The sequence below is a fragment of the Petromyzon marinus genome, chromosome 52 (assembly GCF_048934315.1).
Source record: "Petromyzon marinus isolate PM22_M1 ecotype Great Lakes invasive population chromosome 52, UKy_Petmar_22M1.pri1.0, whole genome shotgun sequence".
Classification (NCBI taxonomy): domain Eukaryota; kingdom Metazoa; phylum Chordata; class Hyperoartia; order Petromyzontiformes; family Petromyzontidae; genus Petromyzon; species Petromyzon marinus.
Window position 1 is genome coordinate 8,630,258 of NC_133718.1, and position 21,324 is coordinate 8,651,581.

At 51.8% G+C, this 21,324-nt stretch overlaps 1 protein-coding gene across 2 annotated transcripts in view; it reads left to right on the forward strand.

Annotated features, from left to right (window-relative positions):
* Positions 1 to 21,324, forward strand: part of RFX7 (regulatory factor X7) — a 110,500-nt gene that overhangs the window by 74,780 nt on the left and 14,396 nt on the right. For both annotated transcript variants that reach the window (XM_076075199.1, XM_032973780.2), the window contains exons 2-7: positions 7,447 to 7,480; positions 8,126 to 8,208; positions 15,579 to 15,701; positions 17,445 to 17,561; positions 18,154 to 18,238; positions 18,656 to 18,878. In XM_076075199.1, coding sequence (XP_075931314.1) covers positions 7,447 to 7,480; positions 8,126 to 8,208; positions 15,579 to 15,701; positions 17,445 to 17,561; positions 18,154 to 18,238; positions 18,656 to 18,878 — 665 coding nt within the window. The remainder of the gene's footprint in view (positions 1 to 7,446; positions 7,481 to 8,125; positions 8,209 to 15,578; positions 15,702 to 17,444; positions 17,562 to 18,153; positions 18,239 to 18,655; positions 18,879 to 21,324) is intronic.

Below are 21,324 nucleotides of genomic sequence, written 5' to 3' on the forward strand. Positions count from 1 at the left end.
ATAAATGTCTTTGCCAGCTGACTGCACGGTTTTTCTGCTTTTTGCTCTGGGCCTATCCCACATACAGACGCCTGCCGTAAGCATCCGCATATGAAACGCGCGTTTAGACTCTTGAGATAATTTTTACTGCTATAAATGTCCAAATTATAAGGCCACTTTGTTGCTGTCATTTGTGGCCCGGTCACTTTAGAAAAATAAGTGAACACCTCAGTGGGCTTTGTCTGTTAGGATGAAGATGGTTTATTTGTGTGTGTTTGGGTGATTTGTTGACCTTTCTTGTATTTTGCACTCATACCGCGTTCCTGTGCTGTTTGTTGTTGTAACGTTCTTACCCGGCCCCAACTGGACATCTGTAAAAAAAAGAGCTTCATAACTCATCGGATTCCTCCAGCAGTATAAATACAGATTCTTATTCTGGCAGTAATCCTTCCACGCCGAGTCACGATCGCTACGCATTGCACATTGCCCGTCCGACATCCCATATTGCATTTCATAGACCGCCCCAAAATACGGGCTGTCAAATGTACGAGATTGGCGGATACGTACGTCCATTGGCACTAAGTACGGCGCACGCACGTGATGTAACAACCCCCCGTGCGTGCACCTTTCTCGAATAGAGAAGTTTTTATGTATATATACATTTCCACGGTCATCTCCCCCGCACCCCACTCCTCTCCCCCCACGAAAGGTTGCCACATGCCACGCGCGCATTACTTAATAGAATACAGTGCACACATGGCCACCGTGCACATCCTTGTAAACATGTTCACACACGTGTGCTCCGGGCATCCCATTCACGTGGCGCCCGGCATTCCCCACTTCACCCTGCAATTTATATTTTTTGGTAATTTCGAGTATACCAGGCAAGGGCCCACTGAGCTGTATAGCTCTTGTTACCAGAAGGGACCTGGCAACGACAAGTGGCTGATCATTATGACGTGGGAATTGATAGCCGCCAAATACTCTAAAGCACGTGTTGATTTTTCCGCACACGCCAACCCGGATCACCTCCGCAGAAAAGCCCACGTGCGCGCGCTTCTGGAGTGCACGCTCCCCTCGATGTTATAAATGTTGTTTGCGCAGAAGCTGCCACTGCCGTGGCCATGGCAGGCTGTTGGGGGAAGATTTTTTTAGCGCTTTGTCTTGTTGTGCTTGGCAGTTGCAGCGGGGAGCGGTGGCGCAGCGGTCGGCGTGTTGCGCCGTGCCATGCCTCCGGCCGACCCGAGTTCGATTTCCGCTTACGGCCAACGCCGGTGACTATTATTTGAACCGGTGCTGGGCCTCCCGTAGGTCGACTCAGCATTAAACGAGTACCTAGTGCGGTGTGTAAACATCGCCACTATGGAGACAAAGGCGGCCGGGTGTGGTGCTGGCCATATAGCCCCCCCCCCTTCTCGTGTGCCGTGCCGGCCTTCATAGGCGCTACTCGCTAACAGCACTTGCCCAAACGGTCCGTTAAGGCTACACGGAGCTTCTGCGTCTTGTCTTCGCTTTAAATAATTTTTTCAGAATAAGAGGGAATGAATCTGATGAGCTACAAAGCTCTTTATTTTTACAGATGTCCAATTGGGGGCCGTTAGAATGGCGCAAGCCACCCTGTGCAGCATGCCCCTTTAACCCATCGGACAGCGCCATCCCTAGCGACGGGCGGTCGTGCCGTCCGTCCACCTCGCGTGGAGATTGTGGAGATTTTGCGAAAGCCGTCGCTAGCGCAGTTTGACATTTCCAGCGACCTTGCCACGGGATTTACCCCGAGGCACGCATTGTGTTTTTTGGAGGCTGCTTTCTGCATAACAACACCGCAGACCCACTTGGAATAGTTGCCCCCTGCACCCGGCAAAGTCTTTCAAGTGTTGCGGTTAAGATGTCTTATAAACTGGCAGCTGACTCGCAACAAAACCTTAATAGGTTCCTTGGGATACTCTGGTTCTTCCTGTAAAGTCACGTGACCAAAGAGTATGGATTCCTGCAGTCACGAAAGCTTCAAATCTAGAAAGTTCCTTGGCAGTTTCTTATACGCCTTTTGAATTAAAATATGAAATTGACCGCTCAAGATGGCTTTGTGGTAGTGTCTCCCACTCCTCTGTTAAAAGCAAACATCTGTGTGCCTTGGCCTCTGCTATTATAAAAATATAAATGTAGTGCGTGTGAAGCATTTGGGTAGAGCATGTCTCTCTTGTTCCTCACTTTCAGAGTTCAACTCCCAGTCTGGGATCAATTCAACAAACCCCCTTAACTCCTGCGGGGTAGGTAAAATTAGTACCACGTTGTGGGGAGGTAAATAGCGGTTGTCCTGTTGATAGACAAGCGCCCACCCCCACCCCGTGTCGAGATTGTAGCCCGGCTGTAAACAGGAAGTGAGTGCTAACCCGTGCTTCCTATTGAAAAACTTTTCCCCATTTTTTTGTTATCCCTGTTGAGCTGTCTGTGTATCATGTCACCAGGACCCCCACGTCTCCTTGTCTCCTTTTTGGATCTTTTGACAGGGCAGTAGAGTTCGGAACTTTCAACTCCCCCCTTTTACGTGCGAGCTTCAGGTTCGTCGCACGGCGGTTAATTCTCAAGAGCTGCAATTCAGCCAAATTAAGGCCAGAACCAAATTTGATGCGATTTGTATAGTTTTTTGTGCGGTCATTGGTGACCGGGATGAGACCATCCCCCATCTTTGGCGAACAATTACTATAACTGGTTCCCCCCCCCACCTTCACCTATGCACACTGACCGGTGTAGCGAGGAATGGTCAAGCAAACTTTTCTCAAACAAATCGTGGCATGGGAAGGCCCTTAATCCAGCAGTGGATAGACCAAGTGCTGCCAATGATGATGGGGCATCGACAAATCGAACGCACGAGATGACCGCAGCCGATCGTGGCGTCTGCTCGCGGATTTCTGCGTCGCCTTCCGGAGACAAAGGCGTTGCGACTTTTTAAGTTGAGAGAGAGAGACCGGGCTGCGAAAAGGGGAGGGGGGTAAAGGGGGCAGGAATATATACATGGTGCCCCATTCTATAAGCTGTAAACTATTTTTATTTTACCAGGTAAGGCCCGCTGAGCTCCATAGCTCTTTTTGACGAGCGACCTGGCCGTCACGAATGATAGCCCCAACGAAGTGGCTTATCGCGTGGGCATTTATAGCGGCCAAGTACATTAAATGCGTGTTGATTTTAAATGCGGAGGAAAAAACCGGAGGACCCTGAGAAAAATTCACACGACCACGGGGAAGAACATGCAAAGTTCAAATACACAGCAGGCGTCAGGGTCGGGATCGAACCGGCGACCTGCTGCACACCAGGCGAGGCAATTAACGTCTCGACACCGCGGCGCCCTCCCACCAGAATTCATTCCTTCCGCCAGGATCGGCTCCTATGCATTGTAAACACGTGCTGTGCATTAGGGGCCGATAGATTCACCCACCGTGGCATTTGGGATGAATCGTCCCGTAGTTTTGGGGTCACGGTTCCATTTGAAGACTCGAGTGTTGTTTTCATGCCGTGTTGAGTAGGCCGGCGCGTCCGGTGGCTGGAGCGATGCCTCGTATCCATGAGGAACAGCGTGCACAAATCGAGATGCATAGGTTCCTTGATATTTTTCCTACCGCCGCTTCGGAAGTGTCTTTCGTTGTTAGTCTTCCTGCTAAATGTTTATTCTTCATGCGTAGGTGTTACCGACCCACCCGTGCGTTACGGGTCCTCCAGTCAACCGTGTAGGTTACCGAACACATTTTCAACCAAGATCTATATCCTTGGTTGATGTTTTTGTTTGGGAGATTGTTAGTGCGCAGGGTTTCTCCGATGCGGTTGACCCACCAAACAACCCCATGAACTATAACCCTACAGAGTTGTGAATTCCTGGTGTTGACCTATTGACCTCTTGACTGCAGCGTTTTCTCGACGCTGTGGTTTATTCGTACAGCGGTCACCGACACACTCCGAATGTGCGCAGAACGCCGCGCCAGTGCCTGGCACTCGGGGGGAACTCTGCTCATATGTTCATTTCTTTATGTCTGTAAAATTTATGTACGCTTCTCGGCGTAGATTTCCTTGACACTGTACTTTTTCAGGGTCCCAAAAACGTTAAATATTACACAGGATGACAAACTGTATATTTGAGTGGGGGGAGGGGGGGTGTGCTCTTTATCAATAATCAAGAAAAAAGTACAACGCTTGCGGAGTGACGGTGACAATCTCTGCGAAACTGCTGTGTCTAGTGGCGTTATCAACCTTGAGCGTGGGAAAGGGGGGCCTAATGGTCGGGAGCCGCAGCCGAAGGAGGGAACACGCCCGAGAGGATGGACTGCCTCCGTGGAGACGGAGCGATGAAATACCACGAGCTCGTTGTGCAGGAGCTCGATGCGTTGCTGCATCACGACACCATGGCGGCTGGTGGTGATTTGGGAGACGGCTGACGATGAAAAGTGGCCACATTCGGAGCCATTTCAATATCGTCCCGTAGCCCACTCGAGAAGGTGACATTCAAGCTCTTGACGTAAACTTTAGAGACGATTCCGTGGCGTTCCTTGCTTTGGTAATAATTTCCCTGCTGTGTTTACTACGTGCTGGCAGCAGCAGCGTTCACCCTGCCAAATCCATGCAAACTTCGTTTGAGAACAAGCATGCTAGGGCATTAATTTCAGCAAAAGATGAATGATAGTATAATGAATGTCTCTCCGTGGGTTTTTGCTTTCATTTTTCCTGACTCATTTCAACATTCATAACGACGATTCGTACGTTCACCAGCGGGCGTTGGTGGTTTCGCGTGAAAATCGCTCCGCCAATAGACAAAGACTCCCCTAGCAAAGCAGTTTGCCCCGAAGTTATTTCCAGCAGCGGCTGCGGGACCTCGTTTATATTGCACAGGTGTGTGGAGCAGTCGGTGTGTGTGTGCCCCACCACCACCCATTCGGTTATTGCCCTCCCTTCGCCGCCAGGAAAAAAAACCCTCGAGGCGTGATAGATGTAAGTCAACAAAGTGTGGGCCCTCGCGAACGAACGCCCGTGACGAACAACCGCGGCTTACAAACTCTGCACCTCTGGGTTGCAAGCGATGTGCTTTAGCCACCAAGCCAAGAGCCGGATAAGCTTTTGGACAAAGGGGCATGGGTCACGTGTGTGTGTACGCGCGTGCATTTGTTTGTGTCGAGATGGAAAGAAGACGTTCTTGTTGTTGGCGAGGTTACAGGTGCGATTCCTAGATACACACGAGGTGCGCGTGGGTGTGGTCACGCATTCCTCGTAAGCGCGTGCGTTGTGTGCGAGTGTGCACGCGCATGTGTAAATCCTGGACGTTGTTTGTAGCTGTGTGTGTGTGTGTTTTGCTAAGGCACTCAGACCAGGTTGTGAAAGGTACTCTATTAATAAAGATGATAATGTTGTCTGGGTATGCATACGCACGTGTGTGTTTGTTGGCACGTGTATGTCGTGTGTGTGTGTGTGCATAGCGGTGGCGCAGTGGTTAGCGCATTGCGCTAAAAACCCCTGCGACACGAGTTCAATTCCAGCTCACGGCCAACACCAGTGACGATGATATGAACAGGTCCTGGGCATCGCCTAGGTCGACTATGCCTCAAATGAGTACCTGTTGTGGTGTGTGAACATCACCACTGGGGAGACGAAGTCGACCGAGCGTGGTGCTGGCCACCCACCCCATTATGCACCGTGTCGGCCTTCATAGGTGCTCGCTTAGCAGCACTTGCCCCAGCAGTTTGTTTTTAACGCTATGCGGGGGATCTTTGTCTTTGTTTGTGTGCGGCTGTGCACGTGTTGCGAGTTGTTCCCAGTAATGCTCGCTTGTGTGCATGCGCGTCTGTTTGTCCCCAGTGTCTGTGCCGCCTGGGGCAATGAGATGAATTCCCACCCACAGCGTAGCTTTGTAACGCTAATAATGACTCGTGGTCGAGCCGCGTAGGAAGGAGAGGGGCATATCGAGCTGACGGACATTTATTGTGAACCGCCGGCTCGTTTCCTCCTTTTTAAGAACGCCCTTTAACACTTTTAATTTGAAGGCGCTCTTAGGAGCTTATTTGTACCCGTGTTTTTGTTTTGCTGGCCGGGTATACTCCGTTGCGCTCATTCGCTGCCGTTGCTACAATCTTTATCGACCGGGCCGCGCGGTTGAGATTCAGATGAATGTGACCAACCGCAGTTACCGCCGCCTTGTGGGGAAAACGGAAGGCTTTGTTCCACTGGGGGGCTGAGGTCATTGCTATGAGTGGACCGTGCACGGTTTGTTCTCCTCGTGTATTTATCGGGTCCAGCGTTGGTGATGTCATCGCCGCTTGCTGCTGCTCAATGCGATGCACTCCGAAGACACACGGGCTGCAAGCTATAACGTAGCCAAAAGGCACACGTAGCCAGCGCATTCTCTCTCGTGTCACGCGCACTCTCGTTCTTAAAAGAGCGCACAGCCAGTGGCTTTGCTCGGCCCAGGAGTTGTTGTTGTTGTTTGTTTGTTTGCAGCAGTTTCTGAGATATTGCCTAGTTTTTTTGTTGTGGAGAGAGACTGTGCAGTGTGTTTATTTTTGTTTTTTCTCTCAAAGCCCGGTGTGGTGGCGTGCAAGCGAAGTCTGGCCACCGGGGAACAGATCTCGGGGATGTGTTCTCGTGGGTTTTTTGTTGTTGTCTGTATAGTGCGTTCCGATTAATGTCCCTTTTCAGATTATGCAATCTCACATTATGTGATGAAGCCGGCCGACCGTTTGATCGCGAAACAATTCACGCGGATCGGGTCCGGTGGGAGCGCTTTGTTGTTGACCGCCAGTGCCGCCATCCACTGGGCGATGTTGTTATTGCAATGTCCCACGTAGCCCTTCGCACAATTGTTTTGGGGGTGTTCTCAGCCTTGTTCTAACACAACCGTTCCCAGCCTTGTTCTAACACACCAGTTCCACGGTTGTGTTTTTGTGTGATTTGTTTACCTTTCCTATGCTTTGCACTCTTGTCGTGCGTTTGCATTGTCTGTTGTTGTGACGTTCTCACCCCGTGCCCCTGCGAAAAAGAGCTTTGTAGCTCATCCAGAGTCCTCCGGAAACAAATAAATATTCTAAAGTGCTTTGAACTCATCGTTGTGAAGGTCCGGACACGGGAGGGCATCCTCGGATGTGTCTGACCATCGATGAACCACGCACAGCACTCGACGCCAATCTTGGCTACACTTGTTGTTGTTGTTGTCACTGTTTTGTTGTTGTTTATTCACACCTTTTCTGGTCGTGCAACGTCGTGCCGCTCCGATCCTAGTTGGTGGCTCCACAGCTAAAATCTTGAGGCAGGTGCCTTGGTGAGAGGCGCCACCGTTGTTGGGGCGTGATGGCGCACGAGCGACCGTGGCGGGTCAATGTATTATACTTTCACTGCTTAGGATGATTGCGAGATGTTTCGTGGTTTTTTTTTTCTAAAGGGGTCGTGTGTTTTTAACATTTTTAACGTTTTCATGTTTTCTTTTTTTTCTTGCAGCCAAACCGCAAGATCAAAAATTGAATCCATTCTGGTAAGTGCCTCCCATTTACATTGATGATTTCATTTGCTATTTTGTATTTTAGAGTTCCAATTGTTGTCCGTCACGTTGCTTCATAGAGGGCCTTGGTTTTAATAGGCTGAGTGCAGCTTCGTTGGGATCCGCTTTAAAGGCCCCTCATTGAAAAGTCTTAGAGAGGAGCCTTAAGGAAAAGCTTCATCAGGACTCCTGTAGACAAGCGTCATATTGCAGTGTCATAAGGAGCTTCGTAGACTTGTCCCGGGAGAGAGCCTTATCGATGGGTTATATTGAGAAGCCATAAAGATGAATCTCTTGAAGAAGGGAGCCACATTGAGCGGCTTCATGTGGGCCCTGGGTAAACTAAAGCTCCCTCGATGAATCGAGGGAGCTTTGAACAGATGATTTACCAATGCACCACGGACGAGCCTCCATTGCAAATGTGCGTATGTGCTACTGCTGTATTATAACACTTCCTAATCACCATCGCAATGGCATTGATAAATCTCTGGTAATAGTCAGTCGGGCACACTTTGGCGCGCGTTGATGCTGTTTGTTGCATGTTTATTCGTCTTCTCCGAACGCCTTCGCCAATCTTTTGCTCCCAAAGAATGGTTTCTCTTATCAGCTCGTCGCATTGTCAATGTCTCCACCCTGCAGCAAGAAGTCCATAAGTTCACGGACAATGAGAAGCTCTACCTCTATCTTCAACTACCTTCGGGTCCCAGCAATGGGATTAAGCAGTAAGCCGGCACTTGCGCTGACCACTCACGCACACACCTCCCCCCCCCCCCCCCATCAAACTGCCCACAAGTGTTTTGTATTCAACGATGTTGGGGCCTTCATGCCCTTATTTTATTAGCAATCAATGCGATCGTTCAACTTCACAACCAAAGTGGGGGTCCGTTCAAACGCGAGGCTGTTTTGCAAGGGAGACCTGGGAGGCAGGGTAGACTTAAGGGGTGCTAGCAAACATACCACCTGGTGAGTCGGGCTGTCGCACAGTCCCCTGACTCAAATCTCAACTTCATTCAGTCGAAGAATCCTCTAAAGTTGGCCCTGAGGGTGCAGCAGGACAAGTCTCGGGGCTCGCGGCTTCTAGAGAAATGCTTCGTCAAAGCGTGCCTGGGTACAAAGTACAGAGGCGAAATTCACAGGGTACAAAAGTTAATGTCAGAAACAGGTGTAAAGTACGTGAGCACAATTATCATTCGCGTAGGGTTCAATTAAATAAAGACGAACGGTGAATATAATCTTCCAGTCTACTTCTGTTCCCGCTGTTGCAATTGCTGCTGTCACTTTGCGCTATCGAGAGACAAACTCATTGAGCCTCTAATGAAGCCCTCTGCTCCACATTTCTCCCAGATCACTTTCATGACTACCGCTGCAACAACAACACAAAATCGATGGCAGCGGATCAAAAATTGTCTTGCTTTTTTATTGTGCCTCTAAATGTGAGATCATCTTTTTTGGGAACGAAGAAGGAGCTTTCGTTATTGGCCGTGACGTGCGTGCCTGTGTGCGTCTGTCTGTGTTGGACCCTTTGACAAGTTACACGGAGGGAAAAAACAAAAAAAATCCCTTTGTTCATTACCACGATTCTATTTCTTGCCTGTGATGGAAATTTTTCCAGTGACTAAATGCCGATGTCAATGTCTGCTAAGCCATGAGAGCGCTTCAGGAAGAAGGTTGACGGAGTTTTGTTCTCCCGCCTTTGCAGCTGCGCAGACCACAGCGGTTTAATATATATGGCCCAAAGTTTGAGTGACATGGCCACAGTCTCATAGTCGCACTGTGGCCATATGTCTTAATGCATCTCCTGTGTCTCTCTGTCTCTGAGTTTACTGTGCGGTCCATACGTTTGGGTTGCATGCCCACAATCGCGCTCCTGTGTCTTGTGTCTCCGCTCACTAATTTAACACCCGTGAATGAGGATGGGCACAAGTGGCCTGTTAGCGTTCTTATGCGGATGATGGTTACACCGGTGTCTTCGAGGAGGAATGTGAAAGGCAGGAGGTTCGATGTTTTGGTCTCGACTGAGCCGTTTATTCTGGACGTCTGCTTTGTTCCACTCTTTTGCACTACTGACGAGTGCTCACAACGGATTATGTTTTGTGCAAGACTTTAATCTCTTTTAATAAAATAAAAAAACAATGTTAAAACGGTTGCAAGTTCAGTTTTAGATGAAAAGCTTGCCATGCGGAATTGCTTACGATTAAGTGCATCCGATTTGTGCTCGGATGTAATTGCCGCTTATCCATAATGGAAAATCCATACTGGCTTGAGCATGGCTGTAAGGAAGAGAATGCAGAGCAGCTAAGAGTAAAACGCCACTTCCATGAAGGCGGTACAATTTGCTTGCAAAGGTGATGATGCTCACTGCGTAGACTGGCTTGGCAGCTTGCTTCACCGGTCATTGTAGCGACTGTCAACACGTTGATGTAACCCAGGTCACCTCTGAAAAAGGATCAAATGTGCATCGCGTGTCGCTACGGGCCTGTTTTCCATCTCTTGGTTAAATCTAAGGATACTTCTACGACTACGGTGTTAAAACCCTTCAATGCATCGAGCGATACTATGAAGGGGGCGCCGTGGTGGTGAGATGTTAACTACCTCGCCTGGTATACATTTTTTCTTCCCGCATTTAGAATAGACGTGCGTTTGTGGAGTATTTGGTTTCTATAAATTTCCACGTGATAAGCCACTTTGTTGATCTACCATTTGTGGCCAGGTTGCTTCTGAAAAAGAGTTATATAGCTTCAGTGGGCCTTACCTGGTAAAATAAAGATAGCTTTAGTTTAGAAGGGAGATTTAATATAATTGTCTACCCTACTTGTTGCGCCACCTGTTAAGAGGCGCACCCCGTTGCCGTACTAACGGGTGCCCGGCGGACACTTGGCGCAAGTCCCACTCGGTGCCGCTCCGACGACCAACCCGGGTTTACAGGCACGCAGCACCACCGCCACCACCGCCACGCCAGCTAGGGTGCGGCCGGTGCGAGATTGACGGTTTAATTTTGAGATGCGCACGGTTCGGGGAACGACGCCGGACACATGTGGGGTCTCCTGCATTCGCATCTGCGACCGTGGTTTTTTTCTATATATAGCTTTAGGCCGAGTGCACCTTATGCGCCAGTGCCCACCCCGTTTAAAACCCACGGCCCTCGGGCTCGCTGGGCAAGTCGGGGATGTGCTCGAGCACGTGCTTGCCTGGGCGTGTGTCTGACTTCGCCCAGACAAGTCACAACACATCCTATCTCAAAGACCTGCCCGTCGCACCCCCCCACCACCACCGCCACCCCCTCAATTCCCCCCCCTGAGCGCCCCCCCCACCCTCTTCCAAGCAGCAGAGCCGAGTCCGCCTTGTGGAGCTGAAGCACAATCTGCGATTGTCCACAATCGTCGTCGTCGCCAAACGCTGCCTCCCATAAATAGAATGTGGATTTGGTGGGTCGTTTTTTCCTTCGCTTTGCAGCGACGGCAAAGGCTTTGCAGCAACCAACGTGGACTTGAATTGTCGGTGCCGCCGGTGCTCCTGCTAGTGCCAGCACCGCTACAGAACTATTAATACGACACAGGTCAATGCCACCAATACTACTGCTGCTACAATTACAACTACTCGCAAAGTTAGTGTAACTTTATGCAATACGGTAGTTACAACTACCACCACAACTTCCACTGATACTACGACTATGGTTAGCACTACTGTAAGAAATATTATCACCAGTGTGGTACTATTACTACGAATAGCAACATTCCTGTGACTGACTACAGTAAAAGTCCTATCGTTTTTCCTGTTATATGTACCCCTGAATCAATCTACACAGAATCCGTACGAATAATCCATCCAAACTCCAAAGGGAGTTTTCAGATGATCTTGCCAATGACAACAACCTACCCATCAACCCAGACCTCAGCGATGTGTCTTGCCGCTGACTCGAAGTCCCGAATCCCCCTTCTGGGCTCGCGCTCCTGCTACCTGCTGTCTCCTGCTGCCTCGTGCTGTCTCGTGCTGTCTCGTGCTGTCTCGTGCTGTCTCCTGCTGTCTCGTGCTGCCTCGTGCTGTCTCCTGCTGCCTCGTGCTGTCTCCTGCTGTCTCCTGCTGCCTCGTGCTGTCTCCTGCTGCCTCGTGCTGCCTCGTGCTGCCTCCTGCTGCCTCGTGCTGCCTCGTGCTGTCTCCTGCTGCCTCGTGCTGTCTCCTGCTGTCTCCTGCTGCCTCGTGCTGTCTCCTGCTGCCTCGTGCTGCCTCGTGCTGCCTCCTGCTGCCTCGTGCTGCCTCGTGCTGCCTCCTGCTGCCTCGTGCTGTCTCCTGCTGCCTCGTGCTGCCTCGTGCTGCCTCCTGATACCTCGTGCTGCCTCGTGCTGCCTCCTGATACCTCGTGCTGTCTCCTGCTGCCTCGTGCTGCTACCTGCTGCCTCGTGCTGCCTCCTGCTGCCTCGTGCTGTCTCCTGCTGCCTCGTGCTGCCTCGTGCTACCTCCTGCTGCCTCGTGCTGTCTCCTGCTGCCTCGTGCTGTCTCCTGCTGTCTCCTGCTGTCTCCTGCTGCCTCGTGCTGCCTCGTGCTGCCTCGTGCTGCCTCGTGCTGCCTCGTGCTGCCTCCTGCTGCCTCCTGCTGCCTCGTGCTGTCTCCTGCTGCCTCCTGCTGCCTCGTGCTGTCTCCTGCTGCCTCCTGCTGCTACCTGCTGCCTCGTGCTGCCTCGTGCTGTCTCGTGCTGCCTCGTGCTGCCTCCTGCTGCCTCGTGCTGCCTCCTGCTGCCTCCTGCTGCCTCGTGCTGCCTCGTGCTGTCTCCTGCTGCGTCGTGCTGCCTCGTGCTGTCTCCTGCTGCCTCCTGCTGCTACCTGCTGCCGCTGCCGTCGCCGTCCTAGAATCTCACCCAGACTCGGAACAACGCGGGCATTCAGAATCGATGCTCAATTCGAGAGCCAAACGTCATCGCACCCTCCTAGCTTTGACGTTCCTCGAAGGTACCGGTTTGTAACCATCAACAGTCGCGTCAGAACAACAACAACAACAGGGCTGGATAAGCTCGTATAATAGCAACTGTCCCTAGCACTACCCCCAAGAGAAGACGCATTCCACTGAGGCGGTATTATCACGACCGCTGCAATCCGTCGCCACAAATCCGAGCATCTATTCCTGTCCGTCAACACCGTCGTTGGCCATGGTGAAACGTCAGTGTGACGCTTTTCAGGAAACCCGCCCAACGGAATGTTAGACGTGGGGAAACGTTAATCCAGGGAACACTTTTCGTGCGGTGTGTCGATGGGGATTTTTTTTTGTTGGCGCTTTAAAAACGGGACGTTAGAAACGCGGAAATGTACAAATTGGGAGCGTGCTCGCAAGGTTGCGGTGTGCCGCATCTGGAACGCTCTTCCTTCCGATGTTAGGAAGCCACTGCAGCTGTGCACTTTTAAAGCATCATGCTTGACAAAGTCATTTCTTTCTGTGTTTAGTTTGTTGTCCTTCCCTACCCGCACCTCTGATTAGCACAGTTGGCTACGTACGGAGCGAAATAAGTTAAACATACATACATACACGGATGCGTGCTGTTATTGCCATTACCGCTACCACCACCACTCGCACATGCCGCAACTGCCACCAACACGTGCCGCTATCGTATTTTCCAGATCATAAGATGCTCCAGAAAGTTAAAAGGCACATTGCAGCGAGAAACTGAAATTCACGCTTTACTTACGCTGTTCCCTGAGCCTATAAAGTAATGCAAATCTGGTCTTGCACACCTACCAGATTGTAAGGTGCACCCTCAACTGTCGCTTTATAATGCCGAAAAAATATTTGCCCTATGATCTGTATTTATCGATGTATGTTGCACTTCCTTCGCACCGTACGTAGCCAACCATAATAATTGGAGAATTCGGGGAGGGGGTGGGGGGGGGACAACAAACTAAACACAAAAAGCAGTTCTAAAGAAATGAATTTTAAATGTAGGTGATTTAAAAGTGCATAGCTCCAGTGGCTTCCCAATCCGGAGAATACGCCAGAAAATGACCGCAAATTGTAGTCGCGGTATACTATCAACGCGATGCTGTCAACGCCAACGTTGACCACATGGACGACAGTGCCGTGACTGCCACCGCTTCTGAGACCGCTGCTGATGCTGTTGCCGCTACCGCCGGGCAGGCCTGTTGTTCACGGCGCCGTTGCCAGCAGCTATCGGTGCTCCGACCTCCGCGAGTACCGCTCATACTGCCGCTCTTGGTTCTTTGTTGCTGCTGCTGCTGCTGCCGTTCCCACAACTGCCGCTGTGTCTGCGCTGTGTTGTGTGTGGGGGCTGTTTTTTTTTCTTTCTCCCTTTTACAAAACTCTCACCAGACCTCTCGTGTGCCCAGCCGGCTGCCCCTTAGCGCCACTAACACCAAAGTCTTTGTGCTAACCCTTGCCAGCCGAAAGTTTCTGCTGGGGTTAAATGCGCGTGCGCACACACGCACCGAACATACATACATACCAGCATACACGTGCATAGACAAAAGACAAAGGATTCCCATTTAGCCTTGTAGGACCAGACGAGCAATTGCTGTTTGGCGAACGTTTACTCGGAGGCGGTGTCAGGGACTACTGCACCCGGCTGACCAACCATGTTGGCCATCCGAGGCGTGAGTCGACCAACGGGAGGCTGGGGGACTGGGTCGGGGGGGGATACGACGTGCCGTGGCCAGAGATCGAACACCGGGTCGCCGGGTTGTTGCGGCACAGTGCGCCAACCGCCGCACCACCGCCGCACCACCGCCGCACCCACCGCTCGCTCTCAAGTCCACGTCAAACGTGACGGCGGCCAACATTCGTCACAAATTGGTGGTGGACCTCACGGGTGCACCTGTTCAAGGGCTGGTGCGCTTTGGGGCCGCGCTGAGTAGGAAAGTATCGGCGGATAGGTGGTAGGGTAGCGGTGTATGCAGCTAATGAAGGCCGGCACGGCGCACGAGGGGGCGCGTGGCCAACGCCACGTCCGGCCGCCTTTGTCTACCCAGTGGCGATGTTCACACACCACACCAGGTAATTAATTTGAGGCTGAGTCGACCTAGAGGAAGCCCAGGATCGGTTCAGATAATCGTCACTGGTGTTGGCTGCCGCGGAAATCGAACTCGGGCCACCGGGTTCGTGATGCGGCGGTTAGCGTGTGCTGCACTACGAACCGCTCCCCAGTACACACGTTACAAATTGTGAGACTGCGGGGTTGTTTTTTTTTTTTAAAGAGGAGAGGGCGAGTCCGTCGCCCTGTAAACAGCCGTGTGTGCGTTTGTGTGTGAATGTTGTAAGCTGCCAGCCGGGGCACGTCGTGAGCGAGTGCGCACGTGCGCGCACGCGGTAATCCGCGCGCAGCAGGATGTTCGTGACCCCCGGGGCTGCTCTCTCCCGAGTGTCTATCTGCCCGGCTGTCTGCCCGCGGTGTCTAATTGCATCTGTCGGGTTCTTGTCCGTGTGTCTGCGCGTGACCGATCGCAACCGCCCACGTCGGATCGCGCCAGTCCTCGTCTCTGCCCGTTGGCCCGCTTGTCACCCACCTCTCGCTCTCTGGCCCTGCATGTCTGTGCGTGCGTGTGGTGTTGTTTCAACCCGTGTCTCTGCGGCGGTGGTTACACGTGCGCTTGTCGTTGGTGTATTTGCGGCGGGTGGGGGGGGGGGGTTGGTAGCGTAGTTGTTGGTGCACTGCGCTATGAACTCGGCGACCCCGAGTTAAGAATCGGAATCTTTATTTATCCTGTAGGGATCCGATGAGCTTCGAAGCTGTCCAGTAGCGGTGGGTTAGCAAGTTACAACAACAACAAATGATACAAAAATACGATCTGGTAAGCAAGTTGCTAAAAACAATGATGAATAAAATTATTCCTGCCGAGTCCAATTCCCGCGCACGCCCAACACCGGTGACGAGTATCTTAACTGGTCCTGGGCCTCCCCTAGGTCGACTCGGCCTCAAATGAGTACCTGGTACAGTGTGTAAACATCGCCACTGGGGAGACAAAGACGTCCGGGTATGGTGCTGGTCACCCACCTCACCCTCGTGTGCCGTGCTGGCCTCCATAGATGCTCGCTAACAGCACTGTGCCCCACCAGACTGTGAAGGCTACACGGGGGACCTTTGTCTTTGTTGCAGCGAACACAGCAAGATGACTGCCAACCGCACGGACCAGATGCAGGCGTTCTCATGGATTCGCCAGCATCTGGAGGAGCACAACGACACGTCCCTGCCCAAGCAGGAGGTGTACGACGAGTACAAGTAGGCTGCTCCCCGCCCCCCGCCGCTGCCGATCGATCGTTCTTAAAGCCCCGGGCTCCCCACACCTTGGAAGCGATCGGTCGCGCAAAAAACAAGCCGCTCTCGAAAGATTCGTTGATTTTCGCCTGCGGCCGATTTGCAACCGACATCCGAGCCAACAGTTGCGCAGCGAGGAAGTCGCTCGGCGCATTCGGGGATTGCAAAACGACCAATCCCGTGTGGCAAATGTGCGGCATGCGATGAAACAAATCGCTGAGCAGATCAATGCTTGAAGGTCGAGCTTCTCTCTCTCTCTCCAATGCAAGCAACCGGTTGCGCGCCTGCTCGCAACCGGTTGCAGAGACATCCGCACGTAAGCGATTCAGTTGCATGCGACTGTATCCCTCGGGCGTGGGGCGAGGCTCGCCCCTCAAGCCAGTTGGTGAAATTCCACATTTGCATGGTGTGGCCAGTCTCTCTACAACACAGTAAAAACCACAGGTGTTCGTTTTACTGCCAAGGGCTCCTCAGTTTCTCTGTGCCCATGCCGCTGCCCACTGGTCGCTTGGTTAACCTTGGGGGGGGGGGGGGGGGGGGGGTGCCACGGTAGCAAAATGTTAACTACCTCACCTCGTATGCAGGAGTTTGAGGATTCGATCCCGATCCTGACCCCTGTGTATTTGGAGTTTGCGTCTTCTCCCCGTGGTCACGTGGATTTTTCTCCGGGTCCTCCGGTTTTTTCCCTCCACGTGTTCATGGTATACATTTTTACATCGATAAAAGCCACTTCGTCGACCTATCATTTGTGGCCAGGTCGCTTCTGAAAGAGAGCTACATCGCTCAGTGGGCCTCATACCTGGTTTATAATGAAAAATAGTTTAGTTGATAGCTTAACCTTAAAGATTATCAGTTCCCGTTGGTGTCGCAGAACATGTTGCCACGTGACTTTTTACCCCCACCACCCACTACCCATGAACCCTCCCAGTCTTCTCTGCATCTCATCGTGAGCTGCAGATAATTTTAGCAACAGTTAAAATGACAAATAAATAATAATGTATTTTACTCACATAAACCCTCTAGACGGCCAAGAAACTTTACGTAACTAAACTTTCTTGTCGTCACCTGCAAACGGCCACTCGTGTTAGCAGGAGACTCGCCCGCCTACGGAATTGTAATTTGCATACTCCCCGTTCATTTTAACAAGGTGAGAACTCTTAAAAAGAGACCAGGATAGTCTCAGTTTGCAAGATTGACCTGCGCCTGCCAAATGTCAAAAAAAGGAATGAAACGAAGTACAGCGAAGAAAATAACAACAAGAAAAATCAGTCGCACGTTTTAACCACGATGCTAGGTGGCTGGATCATGTGTTGCTCGCGCAATACCCCACAACGCCCTTCCCGTGGGCATCGACGAAGGTGTCATACCCTTGGCTTGCCAGCAGAATGCCGTACGGCAAAGTGTAGACCGATATCATCTATCACTTCTTGTACGGGCTAAGGCGTTGCCCCCCTCGCATGCGTGGTTTTTTTTCCTGGGTTTTCTCCACTTTCCTTCCACATGTATAGTGAACACTCATTGGCTGAAAACTGCTTTTCTGTATAGAGATCTGCAGGGCAATTGTTGGCAGTGCTGGCGGCCTTCCAGCCCATCCGTGGCTTCTCACCAATTGTGAGACGAAATTTGCACGAACGACGACAACGCGACCTAAAACTAATCGTGAGATATTTGATATCTGACGCACGTCGCCCGCTCTCTCCCTGACAGGGGATACTGCGAAAACCTCGGCCACCGGTTCCTGAGTGCGGCCGATTTTGGGAAGCTCATGAAGAACGTCTTCCCGAATATGAAGGCTCGCCGCCTCGGCACACGCGGCAACTCCAAATATCCTTGCCAACGCTGGCTCACTCGCTCCCTCGCCGGTTCATTCGCTCGCCCGCTCACTGGCTCGCTCTGCTCACTCGCTAACTGGCTCATTTCCTCACGTGCTCCTTCGCCGGTTGAGTCACTCCCTCACTGGTTCGCTCGCTCACTCACTCACTCACTGGCTCAATCGCTCACTCGCTTACTGGCTCATTCGCTCGCTCACTCCTTCGCCGGTTCGCCCGTTCACCGGCTCGCTCACTCACTCTCACTGGCTCACTCTCTCGCTTTCTGGCTCATTCACTCTCTCACTCACTCGCTTGTTTTCACTCCCATACACCAGCCCGCTTTACCCGAGGCCACTCCTTGTAAGATCTCACGAGAATCGAGCTTAATGCCACAGCTGCATTTACATCTATCACGCACTTAAGTGATGTCACCAAAGAGGATGTTGTGAGACCCGGTGGTGCCGCTCGTCTCCGCTGTACACCGGAGTTTGTTGTCTCGACATTGGTGACCGTCGTTCGGCGGCACGAAGTGCTCGCAGACCCAACGTCGCCAGCGGCCGTATACGACCCCCACTCGCCGTGCGTTGACCTTAATCGCGAGCCACGTACTGCTACAGCGGGCTCAGGAAGAAGGCTCTCGTGCAGACGCCGTCCCTGCCTAGCCTCGAGGTTGGCAAGAAGGGAGACCCGGTGAGTGCCCTCTGCCTGCCATGTACTTGGTTGCCGTTATGCACCTGCGATTAGCACGGTTGACTATGTACGGTGCGAAAGAAGTTTCAGCATACAGTATATACCCATTCCGTCAAACCGGCCTCAAATGGGTACCGGGTTGGTTGTGACAACATCGGCAATTAGGGGACGCAGGGAGTCGGCGTGTTGCTGGCCACACCACCGCCTTGCGTGCCGTTCCATCGCCTTATCGCCGTGGAGAGGGAGATGTTATCTCTCTCGCCAGGTACACATGAGGACGTGGGTTCGACCCCGGACCCTGACGAAGTCTGTACAGTATATTTGGAGTTCGCGTGTTCTCTCTCTCTCCCCCGCGGCGGTCGTCCGGATTGCTCTCCGGGTCCTCTGATTTCGCCCACCCGTCCCCCGACCCATCAGAACGAGTGCAGCGACGGTGGCGCTGGCGGCGCCGGCGGCCAGGCCGAGTGCCTGGAGCAGCAGATAGTGGGGGCGGCCTGCAGCCTGGTGTGCGAGTGGGCCCAGAAGGTGCTGAGCCGGCAGTTCGACACGCTGCTCGACCTCGCGCAGTACCTCGTCAACAACAGCTGCGTGCCGCGCAAAACGTCCTACGCCCTCGTCGTCATGTCGCCCTCCGCAGCCGGTGAGGCACCCCCTTCCGCTTTCAACCTCCAGCCCCTCCACCGCCACCTCCGCTCCCCCTTACTCTTACACCTTGGCAACACCGCCCGCACCTTTGTATCGCGAATAGGCATGCAACGACTCGCCCCCTCTCCTTCCTTCCGGCGTTCGATGATTTGACACAAGTCGATGATCGGTTCTGATTTTTTGTCGCACGGGTATTGTCTCGCCCGTACATTCCGTCTTGGTTGTGTTGAGTTTGCCAGAAGGCAACGCAGGGTACGTCATTTGTGTGCACAATTATTAAAATAAAATGAGTGGTCTCGACAATCGATTGTTACGCCCGCGATCCAACCCAGGTGTCGCGAGCGTAAAATAGTAGTTTTTAATCGGCGAGTTGGTTCGTACGCACGTACATACGTTGAACTTCTTTCGCACCGTACGTAGCCAAACCCGGCTAATCGGAGTCGCGTGGCTAGTCCACCATCGCTTTGACTAAAATGTTTTCACGATCAATCGGCTGCAGTTCTCAAGAGGACCGTTGCCTCCCGTTCACCATAGGAATGTGGAATTTTCAATCGCAAACTCGGGGCTGTAAACAGGAAATGAGCACCCGCTCCCTCCATGCTCGTTGGAGCAAGAAACCCGCTCCGAGTTGTTTACATTAATGGCAGCGGCCAGGGCTGGATTAAGGTTCTTGTAGGGCCCTGGGCACTTCTGTTTCGTAGGCCTTCGGTGCTAACTTTCTACAGATGGCTACTGCTGTCCCATGTTACTGCTGACGCCACTGTCACTCGCTAAAGCCGATTAAAAAAAAAAAGCTGTCTCCGATCAACCTCAGGACAACAACGCCGCCTTGTCTTCCCTTGCACTGGTCTCTATTGAGAATGAGGTTGTGTGAAAAACACCATTTGAAGCTGTTCTTGCTCATTTTGCAATTTAAAAAAATCTCGAAAAGTTGATCTCTGGTGCTCATTTCTCTCTCGCCTTATGAGAAAAATGAAAACGATTGGCATGACTCTGCCTCTTTGTATACACACTGCGCTTATCCTTGCTATAAATATATTGATTCAAGAAGATATATTGGTTTTAAAAAAATGTGTCATACAAATAACAAAACGTGGTCAACATTTTTTTTTCGAAGGCCCTTTAGTTTTCGTAGGCACTGCCTATTGAAAAATATGGCCCTGGTGTGTTGGCAAAGGTGGGTGCTGTGGGGTAGAGCGCCCCTCGCACTCGCAAGGTTGTGCGAGTTGTCATTCCCGTCAGGAGCCAACTCGGCTCACCATCTACTCTGGTGGGCAGTGAGAATGACCACCACTCCCAGTGGCACATTAACGTTGCGTTCGCTGTGTGAATGCTCAGGCTCCTGCCACACCAGTGTGGACAGAGGTAAGCCTCGCACCCATTGCTCTGTTGAGCGGGGAGATCCTCTCGGCTCTGAATCCAATGGGCGCATTGCCACAAAGAGTTTAATGTTGACCTCTTCCCGGTACTTGATTTGAATGGCATCGCTTGTCCCCCGCGCCCCTAGAGGTGCTTTTGTTTTGTAGACGCGACGTGAAAATTAACTCGTCCTGTGTGGTGTGGGCTTCCGTCACAATCGTATTGAGCCAGCACTGCTGAGATTCGCGGGTTATGAAACCGCCAGCATCCTAAACCAAAGGTTAGGGCCCAGTTCTCTAATCGTATTGAGGGCGACGGTTTCAGAACGGTCAACAGTAGGACTGCTGCAAAAAAAAATGTTTTGAGCGAACCGGCAATGCGATCAATGTTGCCTCCTACCTCTGATGAGGGATTACCGGTTTCTTATTTGATCCCCTCCCCCCCGTTGTGAACAATCGACCACTTGCTGCTGAACGAGAGCCTGGTCTTGCGGCTCTGCTCGGCTGTTCTATTAAAGGACCTCTGAGGTGTTCGCCGTCACTCGTGGGATGTTTCACGGTGGCACGTGTGTGGCTCTGAGGAGCGTCGAGGGTTTGCTGCAGCGGAAAGATGCCTCCACTCTTTCCGAGCGTAAACAACGACGCACTGCGGTACTGCTGGACTTCCTGCGATCGCGAACGGTATTCACGATGATGTTTGTGACCGAGTGGACATTCTAATTGGGTTATTGAAGGACCCTAAAGCTGAGATCTTTCACAAGTAAAGTCAATGCTGCGATGATTACGAATACAATCTTAAAACACCGTAGCTTTTTCTAATTTCATCCCTCGACATGGACGGCCAACAATTTAATTGGTTTCCCTCTTAGGGCAGGGCGCAGCCTCACGTGCTGTGCTGCGTTGCGTCTCGTGCTCACACTTAGGAATCATAATCTTTATTTGTACTGGAAGAATCCGATGAGCTACAAAGCTCTTTTTCACAGATGTCTGGTCGGGGCACGGGGTAAGAACGTTATAGCAACAAACAGTACACAAACATGATAGTAGTTCAAATCACCCAAACACATGAACATACAATTAAAC